This window comes from Micropterus salmoides, unplaced genomic scaffold, assembly GCF_014851395.1.
Source record: "Micropterus salmoides isolate LMB-PRFRI ecotype aquatic unplaced genomic scaffold, ASM1485139v1 Ms_hic_scaffold_5, whole genome shotgun sequence".
Lineage (NCBI taxonomy): Eukaryota > Metazoa > Chordata > Actinopteri > Centrarchiformes > Centrarchidae > Micropterus > Micropterus salmoides.
The window spans coordinates 9,529,557-9,544,991 of record NW_024044237.1 but is presented as its reverse complement, the minus strand read 5'-3'; the positions used below and the strand labels follow the sequence as shown (position 1 = coordinate 9,544,991).

At 38.4% G+C, this 15,435-nt stretch overlaps 1 protein-coding gene across 2 annotated transcripts in view; it reads right to left on the bottom strand.

Moving 5' to 3' along the window:
- The window catches only part of aff2 (AF4/FMR2 family, member 2), a 152,303-nt gene that overhangs the window by 56,132 nt on the left and 80,736 nt on the right, over positions 1 to 15,435 (bottom strand). For both annotated transcript variants that reach the window (XM_038698676.1, XM_038698677.1), the window contains exons 6-9: positions 9,765 to 9,851; positions 7,930 to 7,966; positions 6,477 to 6,537; positions 763 to 817 (exon numbers count right to left, since the gene is read on the bottom strand). In XM_038698676.1, the coding sequence (XP_038554604.1) occupies positions 763 to 817; positions 6,477 to 6,537; positions 7,930 to 7,966; positions 9,765 to 9,851 (240 nt within the window). The remainder of the gene's footprint in view (positions 1 to 762; positions 818 to 6,476; positions 6,538 to 7,929; positions 7,967 to 9,764; positions 9,852 to 15,435) is intronic.

Sequence of the window (15,435 nt, the reverse complement as noted above, 5' to 3'; positions counted from 1 at the left end):
GCGTTAGCAAACTAACACTACATTAGCAACAATCCACAGCCGACGTTTTACTGGATTGTTTTAGATTTTGGAAAGTGAATGAATCGTACTTCTCCTTTCAACCTCTCTGGGTAGGCACTGTGACTATTACAAGTGACCCTGGAACAGCTTTGACCATACGTTGGGGAAAAAACAGCAAAAAACAAGCTAGACTCCTTTTGCATACAAGTCAATGGAGCGCAGCCATGAAAGTGTCGGACCTCAGCGAGTCCTATACTGCGCTTTGATTGGTCAGCTGTATATTCGGGGCGTGGCTTTGCAAAGGGTCAATTATTAGAGATTTTATTCCACTTTATTCCATTTGTCTTCCAGCTTTAGTTACTAGATGCTATTCCGATTACTAATTTCATACCTTGTATGGGTTAAGAAAATTCTACTCCCTCCCCCAGGACAGCGACACCACATACATCTGATATAATGATTTGCTGTAGATTAAACTGTCCAACCGTATATAAAGAGTTGAAATGATCAGTGCGGTATTGCTACTTTTACTTAAGTAAAGTCCACTACTGAGTTTAGTAACTTGCTTTGACCTAAGTAAAGGATTTTAGTTTCAGTTTAGGCTGTACTGATTTCTGGACAGATGAATGAATCAGTAACAAAGACACACAAAGATGAATTTAATCTAATGTATGTGAATGCATAACTGATTGGAGGACAGGTGGAGGGAAAGCTGGAGCGAGGGATGATTTGCATAGATACGGACTGCATGGGGGCGCTCACCTTTTGTTCGGCTTCTTCCTCATCGCTGCTGATCTTCAGGTCATCCTCCAACATTCTGCACAGAGACAAAGGGACACGTGTTATTGCAGCCATGAACTCCTTTCTGCTTGTATTCCCTTTGAGGAGCCTTTCTGGCAAATGCATTAATTACACGGCAGAAACAGCGCTGGGTCATGTTAGGGAATGAGGAAGTGGACAGTGCACGTCGCTGATACAAACCTACCAGATGTTCAGCTTTTATAGCTTGGAGAGGAAAGCCAGATTGTTTTTTCATCTGGAAACTTTCTGTCTGACAACCGCTGACCAACAGCCAAGAATTCCTTGGAAACAGAGAGGACGTGCTCGACTGAGATCAGTCCCTCAGTCAGGATTGTACGCAGATATTTTGGGGGCCTTCTAATCAGAAAAAGGACCTGCTTGTTGCCCTGTGTCCTTCATTATTTCTGCCTTCTCCCCACACTAGAGATGAAATTCTAATAATATAGATGTATAGAGGCTATAAAACAGATATACAAGACACAGTCGATAACATGACCTCCCTCATAGCATCACCTGCTCCTTACCACACAAATTATTCAGTATTTATGTGCTGTGCATTGGCAAGTTCCTGTGTTTTATTGCTTTATATAAACCCTCCACACAAACTACCGTTATTTTAAGCTGGCACTGCTATTGTTATGACAGGAGAATCCCCTAAAGGGATTTTTACTGCCTCACGAACCACTCTTGTCAGTGCTTGCACCGCTAAAAAACACTCCCCAGTGTTGTGGTGTTTTCAGAAGGGACCGTACGAGTCGTGAATAACTGAGGCACAATAAGAAACAGGTTTGCAGATAAGCACGCGGCGATGATAGATATGTTTGAATGAATGAATAATGGATTCATGTTTTATTTCATAAGAAGGGACAGATGGAGAGAGGGAGATAGTGAGTGAGATGGAGATGATAATGATGGAGAAGGGGAGCGAGTGATGGGGGGATAGAGAGAGGGAGATGGAGGCTAAATAGAGAGGGAGGAAAGGAAGCATGGAGGGGGAAAGGAATAAAACGCAAGATAGAGTGGGAGCATCTATGAGGACAGACGCAGTCAGTTATAAATGAGTTATGGACTAAAGCATCCATGACACGCAGAGCTTAGAAAGCACAGCATCAAGTTTCTACAAGGCTCTTAATTGCCTTCATAAAATGGAGTCTTTTTTATTTCTTAAAGTAAAGCGCTAGTAGAGCTCCATTACTTGCGGAAGTTTATCTGAGAGGATGTTAATATTTTCCAAAGCTAAATCAAAGCCACGCTCAGCTAATGACTAATTGCTCAACACTCTGATGTAGACAATTTCAAATGCACATGTACTCAGACTGCAAAACACTTGAGTAACTAACTAAGCTGAACAAGTGTCCTGCCAATGTCTCTGTATTACTGTCCACTATCACCTTATTCAGACCAGCTCACAGCCTTAATTCTGTCCCTTTCGGCCTCTTGTCCTGCTGGGTTTAACTTGAGAATGTGTAATTTCTTGGCTCCATTTTGGCACTAAGCGAACATTCACCTTTGATCTTCCTTTAATGTTTAATGTTCTATACGCGATGCTCTTCCCATTGTTTTTTAAGGTGGTCCTTCACTGCTCGTGCAAACATCCCAGTTTAGCAGGTATTTAAAAGCTATGCCAAAAATGGGAAACACATACTGTAACTTGTTGCATGTCAGTAGGTAAGTGTTTCCCATCCTGGGGGTTGGGACAAAAAAAAGATTTCTGCTGCACCTAATTAACCTTTTTCAGACTGCCTTGTTTTCATAGTGCAATACTCTAATAATTGTACCTCTAAAATGTATTAAAATCACCCTTAGATTGATTAGGCCATGTATGAAAGACATATGCAAACAGTGATGAGGGGTTGAGAGTAGACAGTTTCATTTTAAGATGTCACAAGCTGAAAAGGTTTAGGTACATAAATGCAAAAACCTAGTAGTTGGAGGCCGAATACTACCAAAGTTCAACATTCAGCAATCTTTAGAGGTCTTCTTGCAATTCTTCCATATTTTCTATAACAATAACACAAAGAGCAAGATTGCTATGTTTGAAGCTATGTGATCTGATTTTTGCTTTCAGTGTGAGGCTTCATTGGCTATTCTCTTTCATATTGTGTGTTATTATTGAGGGAAAAGATGTACTGTAAAAAAATCTATCCCTGTTTACACCTGAATGCATTAGAAAACTTCAAGAGTGCACGCCAGGTGTGTCTGGGGTTTTCAGTACCAGGACGGTGGTTCACTTCTTACCGGGGGTAACGGCTAACCTGCTCCAGAGCAGGGTATGTTCCAGATCAGAGATTGACTCTATAAAAACGCCGCCAACTGACCAATCAGCTCTCTTGGAAAATTACATATAGGAGATCCCACAGACTGTTTTATAGGCTGCTTTATGTTTGCTGCGGTGATGTGGAAAAACTTTTGTAGACTATAGAATATCATCCTACAAAGACCAATAAAAAGCCTTAGGCTATTGTAGGCCTACAGGTTTTTTACAGTAAGCCTACTTATGCTTTGATGTGTTTTATATTTTTATTTGCTCCCAGTCCGTTTCAAACAGTCTGTCGCAGTCGTTAAAGTAAATGGGTTTCATTTTTCTTATGTTAGGCTGAATATTATGAGCAGTTTGGTGGGGATATTGAAACACTAAATTTTGATATGAACATAGGCTTTTTATTTGAGGTTGTAACAATCATTCCTACTCCCACTATACCATCCCAATAACACTTTGGCTGCTTATTGTCCTTTTGTCCTCCTCTGACCAGTCACCTGCTACTTGGTGGTGACGAAGCATCAGAGTTAACATGGTTTGATGGTATTCTTTACACACTGAGCAAAACAGAGAACCCATAACCCGTAGTCTTGTGCTTTCTCATCCCTCTCCTCTCTCCTTCTATCACTTTCTTCAGGTGTTTCTGGCTCTGGAGCTGTGGAGTCTGGATCTGTGGTTGCGAGTCACCTGCTGCCACCATGTTCCTGCTCAACACCCTTTGCTTCAATTGTTATTTCTAGTCCTATTATTTTTATATTATCATTAACATTACTATAATTATCTGTGCCATTATTCATTTTAATTCTTCAGCACTACTGTCAGTGACAATAAAAAGTAGAACCCAGGAGTTCTCTGGGTTTCTGTTGCTGCCAGCAGGTGAGACAACCACACTGTAGACTGAGCAAACACAAAAGCTGCTTCCACTAGACACTCCACTGCTTCCACATCTTCTGCTCTGTTACATGCATGCAGTTGTCTCAATATCATGTGATTGGATCAGAGCTTAATGAAACTCCTACAGCAGGAGGGTATAGTATTCAGCTGGATACAGTAATGAAACACCACAAGTACTCTTGCTTTTGTTATGGCTAATGTGGCATTAAGGTACAGAGCCTCTTTGAGAGGGATTACGGTTGGATGAGTTTTCTGTAATGGTCAGACATAGTAAACATTCAGCAACATTTTACGCTGTTGAGCATCACAGTAAAAGTAGAGAATAGCCTAATGGCTGCAATAAACTAGGCATTGTTTTTAACCAATAACAATTATTTCACCCTAATAAACAAAGCAGCATTTATGCATGAATACAAGATGGGGGGAATGACACCTCAGGGCAAACAATAGTAATCAAAAGGAATAGGCTTATCAGCTTTGGCAGCAAAGCAGTGTAATAAGCCACAAAAAGCACTACAGCTCCAGCAGACATCATCCTAATAGAGATGTAATTAACCATTTAACTACATATCCAAAGAGGAAAAAATAAGAGTTTACATGCTGACCTGGAACTTTAATCAAACAAGCTAAATTACTGCTAACTATAGATTGCCTCGACATCTTCTAAACTTGCAGGATTTTTGCATCATCTTCTGACCAACAAGTTTTTCTCATTTTCAAAAGCCCCTTTTTGACACCACGCTTGCCACATTTTCTCTCCTTTTTTAAATTAGCTTTCATCAGATGCATAAATAATTCATTGCACTTGAAAACTCTCATTAGAGGTAGTAACACAGGAGTTGTCATATTGAACTCATTTTTAAGGGATATTGTGACAGTGGAGCAAAAAACCTCACGCCCAGATGAATGAAGAAATTAAACAAGAAGTAGCAAAACATTTGAAGGAAAGCAAAAACTACTGAAGTCACACTTGTGTCTGCAAGTGGATTAAGATAATATTCTGATTGATACATTGAAACAGTTCCACCAGTTTCTCCAGTCCTTTGATGGCAGAGAGATGTAGACAAAAGCAGGTTTCTCATTTCTTGTTGATGACTATACAGTTTTGCTAGCTAAAATGACAGCTGTGACTAGCAGATTTTATCAGCGATAACTTGCTAATTAAGCTAATGTTTGCAGCATGAGTAGCAAAAACAGGCTCTGGCTGACTTTTTAGTTTCCATTTTAAAATGTGCACTCGATGGCTACACACAGGTAGTACTAAAGCTATATATCTGAGAAGAAAAGTCCGCTTTCTCACCAGTTTATGATACATGTGATCATCATCCAGCATCCTTTGCACTATGCTCCATCACACTGTGTACATGTGTACATGTATGCGTGTATGTGTATGTGTACCTGATCACTGCACTATTTGTCAATATGTCTATATTGTTTTGTTCATAGTGTGTATATTAGTGTTGTCTACTCTGTAGTTTGTGTCTGATTTTATTTTATTATAATTATATTATTATTTATTATTGTATAAGTAAGCACATCGTGAGCAATGTACAATCCTGAGTCAAATTCCTCATATGTGTACACATACCTGGCAATAAAACTGATTCTGATTCTGATTCTGATCATGACATGGAAGTAAAAGAGCAGTATTGTTCTTGTAATGTTACTGCGTTGTTCAGTAAGGAACTGTAAATGTAAAATCAGACTCTTATTTCATTCTAACATAACTGTTAGACCAAAATGTTTGGCTAACATAAAGCTATCTTGGATAACACATTTGGCTGGAGTAGCTGGAGTGCAAAATTCCCCAAATCCAATAAAGATCAGGACAGAGCTGCTAACGTTACACTCTGATTTAGTAGCGTCCGGCACCAGCTTTCAAACAGTGGGAAAATAATACACAGCAGATTTACTATTTTATTTTTATTTTGCCTAACCTACAACCCCCACAAAATGTAGTTAGCTAATAACACTCCTAGCTCTTGGAAGTAAAGCTGGGTCTGGTTACTTCTGTTAGTAGCAAGCTAGTTAGTTAGACACGCATATTTTTGCAGCTTACATTTGAGCATTTTTCATGCTGTTTAATCAATTTATTATAGTTTTCCTCTTGTGTTTTTTATTTTGGAAAGACTTAAGGCCTTGCCACTACAGTTACTAAGCTATGATTAGACAATCACTAGACAGAACTATCAGTTTCTAAAACAAAAATTATTAAGCTTGTTGTGGTGAGGCACAGGATAAACCAGAGTCATCGCTATCGCAACCTGCCATGGATCCTGTGGTACAGCTCTGTGAGTGAAGTGGAGTGGGCTGCAGCCAGAGATGTTGCAATATGTTCCTGGCTCACGGTAAATTAATGTAGCTGCACTTTCCCGCTCTGATCCACACAATCTTTTTTCCTCCTACTAGCAGTGAATTTCATCCACGAGTCAAGCTTAATTTTACCTTGAGGCAAATGCAGCAGCAGTGGGTCAAAAACTCCCTGTGTGTGTGTGTGCGTGTCAGAGAGCAAGATACTCACGACTTTTGTGGTGCAGTTGGAGGTTTAGCAGCAGGCTTGTTAGCTGATACAGTACATCGCTCTGCAATACAACAGAGGACATTCGAGCATCACTGTTTTGCATGTGTCTTGGGTTGTTAGTACTTACTGTTTGACAAGGAGCCAGGCTGAAATCACTGCAGATGTGTAATGCTTTTGTCACATTGGAAAACATGACACTCTGCTCCAGTGTTATTTAATTAGTGTGCGTGAGTGTGTGTGTGTGTGTGTGTGTGTGTTTGCTAGAGAACAGGAGGTTGGATAAAAACACAAAGCAAATACCCATTTACAATAACATTTAAACTGAAATGCCACAGCCTGACAAAATCTTGAGGTTGTGGTTCATATCTTAAATTCTAGTCTGGGGTATTTCTTCTTTTCATATCAGAGAGAAAAACCCTGCCAGTGGGGGAATATTTCAGTTTTATATACATCACAAACATATCAAAACACTACAAGATGAGGGTTAACAAAAGAGCACCAGTTCAGAGGAGCTTTTGATGATCTGATGCCAACACAGAAAGTCAAAACTACAGTAATGTACCACATGCAGTATTGGGCAATATAATTATTTATATATATATATATATATATCATGAGACAAAAGAGAGTCTATCGACTGGTCTGGATTTTACTATGCAGTAGCTATCGCCTCAAAATATGTTATTGTATTGGACAATTGAGGCCAATCAATGATCAGGTTTAAGGCAGTATTGGTGGCCAATACATTGGTCAATATCACACATTTTTAAATGATCCAGCAAATCTGATCACATTCTGACCATAATCCTTCATCTCACAATACTGTAACATGTTGTTACAGCCTGTATGGAACAGACAGTGTATAAATGGCAGGTATAAATTGGATCTAACAGTCAGATTATTGTATTTTTATTACTATATGTATCAATATTGCCATCTAAAATAACATATATGTAATATATAATATAGTATATTAAATATACTGTATGTGACAAAGTTTTTCCATATTGCCCACTTGATGCTGTAAGTTCAAACACAAGCACATGATAAGGTCCTCCACTCAGCACTTTACTGTAAGTGTGAGCTTGTATAAAAAAAATCCAAATGTGTAACTGTCCACAAATGGAATAAATCACAGTTTGGTGTATTTCAGTACCCACATCTAAACAAAGTCTGTGGTCCTATTGGGGGAGCTGATTTTAATAATTAAAAAAATATTGGCTCCAGAATCATTGAATCAACTGAAGTGTGTTTAAAATCATGTTTTTTCTCATCGCTTGTTTAGATGAACACAAAAAGATAAAAGCAAAGGTTTTCATGCTCCTGTGGCTATGAAATCATTTGAACATCAGCTGCTTTTCTTACATTTCTTCTGGGTGGTATTACCTTTATGGCCTCACCAGTGTTAATTATCACAGTGCTAGTATGTGAGTGTTGATGCCGGGAGACTTACTCTGAGTGTTGTAGCCCGAGGTCACATGCTGTGACTCCTAGAGAGATGGAGAGAGAGAGAGAGCCAGAGCCAGAGGGCGATGAGTTGAATGAATAAACCAACAGATGTCATTATTGATTTCACAGCAGTACAACGATGCCATTACACAGAATTCAGATCTTCTCATCTCCCTGCGTCGACGCTCCACCTCATTCTTAAAACTCACTGTCAGGATTAGTGTCACGCTGGGGGCTGAAAGCGCCACAACAGTATTTCCTAATTCATTAACTACTAGGTCAGATTTGCTGCCTCGTGTTTACTTCTGTTTCTTTTGACATAACCACCAATGTGACAACAACATTCCTGCCATTTCTGAGATAAATGTTGATTATAACAATTGTGTTTTAACGTCACTATGATTCCCTCTATTTACATTACATGGTGTCATAAAGCATTTTTGTAGTGGCAATTCTTCAGTCTCTGCTTTTATTGTGTCTCAGTTGTTGTTAATATTGTCATATTTCTGCACTTCACTTCTCAAACATGTTTCTGTTTTTTATGAACAGAAAATCATTTGTTGCACACCACAAGTTTTTGAAATAGAAAAATGGAAGTGGACTGAAGTGTTTCTTTATGTTAAGAAACTGACATTAGTACACTTTCTAATAAGGCCTCTTCTTCTGTGGGCCTGGTCGCACCAGTTTGTATCATCATAAATAAACATATTCCAATTGACTGAGTGGAGGGAACTAAGTAAATCAGTTAAAGCTGACCTCTGAAGAAATTTGTTCCAGATGGAGCAAGTTATCGTCGCTTATAAGCGTTGATGAACCATCCACTTTTATAAAAACTGCTCTGCAAAAAAGGCATGGTTTGCAGACAGCTATGAGACAGGAGTAGAAATAATTGTAAAATTACCGTCCCGCTAGTGTGGTCATGGTTAGTAAATAATTTCCTAATGCTTTACATATCAGTTATAGGTCATTCATTTAAATATATTTTGGGTAGCCAGGTTGGGAAAAATCTCTTTAGTTGTTGACTTTTTAAATAGCCAAGTTGTCAAGAAGGTAATTTGTAATAAAATCCATGTTAATATTACAATAAATGTTAATAAATTGTTAAATAGTAATATTAATTTTGATTTAATAAATTAACAATGAAAAGACCATAAAATGTCCGACTAGAGGAGAATAAACACCAGCCAAAAGATTTTCCCAACCTAGCAACCCAGGATGTGTTCTATTTAATGGCTTACAACTTACTATAAACCATTAGATTAAATAATCATTAATAAAGTGATTAATTTCAACAAAAAAAAAGGATTTATAAAGGGTGCCTTGTTTAACAAGCAACTATTAACAGCTACAGAGCAGACATCTTTAGAGAAGAAGTGACTCTCTTCAAGAGCATGTCCACTTTCTCACAGGAGGTGAATTAAACATGCATTACTTAATTAACATTGTAATTTCATTGGCTGTCACTTGTGCCACTACACAGGATGAGGCAACAGTAATCTGATTCAATCGCAGCTATCACTGCCGCCGTGAATTTATGAATCAGATCTAATTTAGCAGCCTGAATATTTCCAGTGACTAGTTCTGTGATGAGCCACTACTAACTGAAGGTTTTTCAACTGTTTCACATATTTCACATATATAACTTACTGACTCTTGCACTAATAAAGGAAAAGGATGCAGTCAGAGTACAAGTAGAGAACATGAAAACACCATTTAAGGAAGCGTACATTACCAGGCTTGTCATCTAAAATGAATTTGCACTAATAGGCTTCAATGTGAGCAGGCTTTATTTTACTTAGGGAAACAAAGGTGTCTGACAACGAAAGAACTCATACTAACCTTGTTTGGGATGGGGAACTTGGTCTGATCAGCCTTCCCAGGGGTGTGTATGGCTGTGAGAGGAGGAGGCCAGGAATGGGTCATCTCCTAAATACACACACACATTTGTAATACATGAATACAAATCATTTAAAATAACTTAGCATCTCTGGCACTCGTCCACACTAAATGAAGTACATAACTCACAGTAAATGTACTTTTGCCCTCATGTGGAAAGTACCTGATGAATAACAATGATGACTAAAGTTGAGCAAATTTGTGCAAAGGGCCTGCTTATGCAACATCTTTGATGCAGAGGAGTTGAGTCAGCGTTCGATCAAGGTTGTGCTGAACCGTCCCCGTTAAAACTGGACTTTCTTATAACTTAGAGTATAAACTGAGAAGAGCATGGGGAGTTGGTGGCACACCAGGGATCAGTGTACTGAGAGTGAACTGAGTGCAGAGTTGTTCAAAATAAAAGCTGACTCCAGTTGGTTGCATTACAGCTAAGCAGCACAGCAGCAGCCACAGACTCCCCTTTCAATTATTCCAATCACACAGTCTTCTCAGTTGAATTCCAGTTTCAATATGCAGAAGCTTCAATTAGTTAACAAGATAAGCATACTGTGTGTGTGTGTGTGTGTGTGTGTGTGTCCTGCAGCTACAGAATCTGTTAGGTGTTAGCTGCTTCTTTTTCTCACAAAGAGTGAATAGGTATAAATTGGGAAATCTACTATTTTTCTACATTTATTTCTATATCTATATTTTTCATATAAGGAGATTTTCTCTTCCATTCCGGCTCTTTCACACACACACACACACACACACACACACCTACCACACAGCAGGTCATCAGTTCAAAGGGCTTGAAAGGTCACTGACATCACAATTTCCCATCATGCGTCTCTTCAACCCCCTCTGGGGTGGATGACTCATATTTATCAGATGACTCACATATTTGTGTGTTTGCCTGTGTGTGTGTGGGAGTGTGCGTGTATATGTGAGCTGTGTAGCTCTACATTACTTAAGATCCCTGAGTATGAGTCTAGTCTATGTGCATGTGTGTATTTTCCCTCTGCTATCGTAATGCACTCGGCGTGACGGCATACGGTGAGTTGCTAAGCAACTCCTCTCTGACATCATCATGTCCCTCCTAGAAGAGTTCCTGTGTTTTGACAGACAGCACTTGTGTGTATGTGTGTGTGTGTGTTACTACTGCCATTGTATGCAACAAACTCTGTTCAAATGAAGTCTGTTACCCAACACACACACAGACACGGACACACATGCCACTGTGATTTTCCATTTTCATCTACCAGTCGTATCATCCATCATCTATCACATACTACACCTGAACACAAACACACAACATGCACACGTGGGGTACCACCGCGTTCATGAGTGGATCATCTGTCACGTTTTTCCCCCTCATGTTTCTTTTTATTGTCTTCCCTCATGTATGCATATAAATGGCTACTGACAACAGATTTAAGATTCATATTTAATGTAGTGTTTCATTTGTTACAGTCTTTGTCTTTGTCGTTACGTTGAGCCAACAGAGCATGTTGATCACCATAGCTTCTCTTGCGTGCTTGGAAAGGGAGGGATGAGCACTGACTGATGGTTTATTCATGTGATGTTGGAATAATCCAGACTTAAAGCAGAGACTGAATGGTCTGAATGGCCAGACATTTACAGAACAGTTTATTAAAATATTGTTTTTTTATGGATTTATTGAAAATATACCAGTCATATATGTGACGGACCCTTTTTCCCCCACTATTTTGAATGCCACATAAAATGAGAACTTTCATCAACATCTCTAAATGTCTTGCTATAAGACTTAAGGTGGCTCAAAGCTCTAACTGCTTTGAAGGGTCAGGAATATGACTTGGTGTACAGGAAACATCATTTTGAGAAAACGTAAAGATTAGCTAACGCAATAGAAACACACTTAGCATAAACATTACTGTTTGTCACATGAACACATCTCTTATAGATATATGATATATGGACTACCCAACATTGTGCTCTAGAAAACAAACTTTCAAATGATATATGAATTAATACGGAGAGTTTTAAAAAGACCTGTTAAACATTTAATTGAAAAGTGCTAACAAAGGTGAAATTTACGCAATCTGAAGTTGATGAACTTAGTGTAAAATAGACAAAAAAATTATGTTTATATATATTATTCAAGATTGTTTTGTAAATTTTATGACAGTATGGTATTGCGAGCAATGTTGTCACACAAAGATGACAATGGAATGAATTTGTAGCTCCATGATTGTTTAAAACAGGTCAGATGCGCAGTACAATTAACCTACATTTTTAATCGCAGTCTTCACGATTAGCTAATCACGTTCTTTCAAATTTCCGTTTGAAAGCGATTAATCGTTCAGCCCAACTAATAATAGTTGCTAAATAACAGATTGAGTGCAGAACAAGCAAAGTCACCATTTTTGACTGGGGTGTCTTGCCTTAAGAGCGCATGAACACACACAGAAGTCGGAAGAACGTCTTCTCAACTTGGGAATGGGACCATCTGAGTAGCTCGTGAATGCATCATGAGCCAATGGTTGCAATTTGCAACCTACACCACAATATGCCACTAAAATTTATGCACTGAACCTAAGTATAGCCACACACAAGTATTTATAACCAAATCAAAATAAAATGAGATGCAAACGTGTCTTCAGAACTTCTTAACCATAAATTATTTTGGTAAAACAATGTTGGAAATGTGTTTGCTGAAGAGCAGACAGCTTGAAGTCTTGAAATGCTTCCGGTGAACATTGGTCCGTGGAAGATACGACGGATTCAGACTCAGATTCAAAAGTTTTCATAGATTTTTTCTAGTGCTGGGCAACATTTAAATGTTTTCGCATTGTTACGCGCAAAATTAAATAATGAATTCAAAAGTAGTGTATTGCGTACTTTTAATTTAAATGTACTGCTATGTACACAAAAGCGCAATAACATGTGGTTTGCAAACACTTTCAACAAATAAGATGCTTTTTACCAGCAGTATTCCCTTTACACAGCAGGAATAAAATTATTTCTAGTAAATCTCAACTTTAACATTAATGTAATCCAGTTTTCTCTGTGTTTTTTTTTTTTTGAACAGGTATCAGCAGAAACATTTTTCTTTTATCAGGAAGCAGCATCAACAGTCGATGTTCAATCCGTATCAAGTTTCCCTGTTAGAGTGAGGTGAAGTGGTCGAGCAAGGCGTAGCGATGCATGCTCACCTCACTCACACAGACGCCCGCTGCCAATGTTGAATTGTCTTGAATTTTTGGTGTGTGACATGGAGCACAAATCATTGGAAGAGAGACTGATCGTCACTGTTTGTGAGTTTCCAGAATCTATTTCTGTTTACTAAACAGGACATCAACAGGAGGGAATTCACATGGCAGAGCATCCCCGCAAAACTAGATATAGGCCTATCAGTTATGTAGCCTATAATTTTAACTTTAGGTAAATAGGCTACAGCTGTGTGGCACACAGAAGCCGTTGCCATGATTACTCTCCATAGAGCGCCTGCCGTTTACTCGCGGAGTGCTTGTCTCCCTGTCTGATCACCGGAGCAAAGAGCGGGACCAAGCGACTACGTTGTGATTTTAAGAACGTTCCTAAGACCGACATCTTCCCCAATACTAATCAGCATGCAGTGTGTAGCTATCCACTTCGCTATGGCATTTGATCACGCACACGCTGCACCCAGCGTAGTCTGCCGAAGCCTCCAGCTGCTTGCTTGGGTGGGTGATTTGCAGGCTGATCAACATCCCACCCCTCCTGTGGCCCATGGTTTGACTGTATGTGTATTCAGAGCCAGAGAGCAATGGACTTTCAAAATAATAACAATAAAAACTGCGTTAATGTGCGATAAAATAATTGTCGGTGTTAATTAATTAATGAATGAACGCGGTAATAACACATAAACGTGCCCAGCCCTAATTTTTTCACTATAAATATTTCTCATTTCGGACTGGGGGGTGTCCATAAAATGGTTAAGTAGGATACCTCAAACATAGTTACAATCAGCAGTTTATTTGCCTTCCAAAATCACAGTGAAAAGTTAATGAAACTTTAGGTAACCATGACAACAGTCCTAATACAAACATACTATATAAACTGACCCTAAGCTAATCTTTAAAAAGCGGATGTCAATTTAAAGTGAGTTCACCCAAATTACCAGAAAAAAAAAGAAAGAAAACTAGTGGTGCTTCATCTATCAATGCCGATAGTCTTGCTTTTATTTGTCTAGGTTTTAGGATATCTGTCTTGTGAGATTTCTGCTTCCACGGCCCTCTCAGTTTTTATAGGGACTATTTTTGTATAAAGTTGTTCCAGTGAAAAGAGTTGAAAGTGAGGTCTGTGGATTTCTCAAAACATATTTCGCTGTGTGCTGTGTGGTGTGGACCTCCATCACCTCCATGTTGGGGTGGCAGAAAATGACCCTTTATACACAGGCTGCAGTCAGATAGTATTTTTTTGCTTAGGAAGGTTCCAAACTGAGTGAAATGACCTAAAAGTGGCAGCCATGATAACAGCTGGTTGAATTCTATAAATAAGTAAAGGTGCTTCAATGCTTCCTTTCTTATATCCTTTGGCAAACACTTTACCATCCTTTACAAACAGAAAGGATATAATGCCATCCCTCAATTCTTTGCAGCAGCAACATTTAAGCACCGCACTATTGTAGTTTCACTATGGCAGACCAATATAAATGTAGAAACAACAGAGCGCCTCATTTCTGCTCATGATACGATCCAAAACTAATTGAAATCCTTGCATGATTGTCTGAGCTCCAAATCCATGAATATAGATTTTTTCTCTTTCAAATCTATCCAGGAGTAATCTTGAAGAACAAGCATATTGAATTTCTTGTTAACAATATCATCATAACATCCTCCCATTGTGGAATGCACTAAAAAATGTATTTTCTCTACTTAAATGTATAAAAAGGTAAAAGGGACCCATCCCACTAATCTATATACATATGTCTGAAGATTATTTAATCTACCTCCTTGCTCAGTTCCTTATTTTAATTGAATTATTATTTTCATGGCTCAGCTTTCTCAAATTTTATATTGCCTTTCATGTTATCATATTATTTTAAGATTTCAGTCTAGTTTGTTTTGTTTTGTTTTTTTCTTTTCAATAGTATCTATTTTGTAAACTGAATTGAAGTAATTGATGGATACATGCACACTATGTGTAAAATGAAAACTTTCTTAGGAGGTGTGATTCTGTTTTGGACAGGAATCCTTACTTGAATTGTAAAGGACTGAGTTTGTCACTGTACTTATCTTCTATGTGGTAGAAATAAAGTTGGTTTAAAAAGAAAAGCCCAGTGTAAGTGCAGTCACATTCTCTCAGCAATTTCTCTTTGTCTTTACCTAAATCCTTATGAATTCATCATTCACATCTTCCCTTAACACCTCATGTCGTTTTTCACTAAGGTCAAGGGAAAGTGTTTTGAACAAGACGTAATTATTTTTGACTATTTGACCCCAACCTTGTTTTCTTTTGTTTAGTTGGCAAGTCTGAGGTGTCCTGATATAGGAGATAATAGACACAAAGGAAGCGAAGAAGAAGAGGGTGTTTCCCTTATATCCAAACTTGGGATTGCTAAATATCTATCTTTATTGTTTGGATACTTGTTTATTATTAGTTACCATGTCAT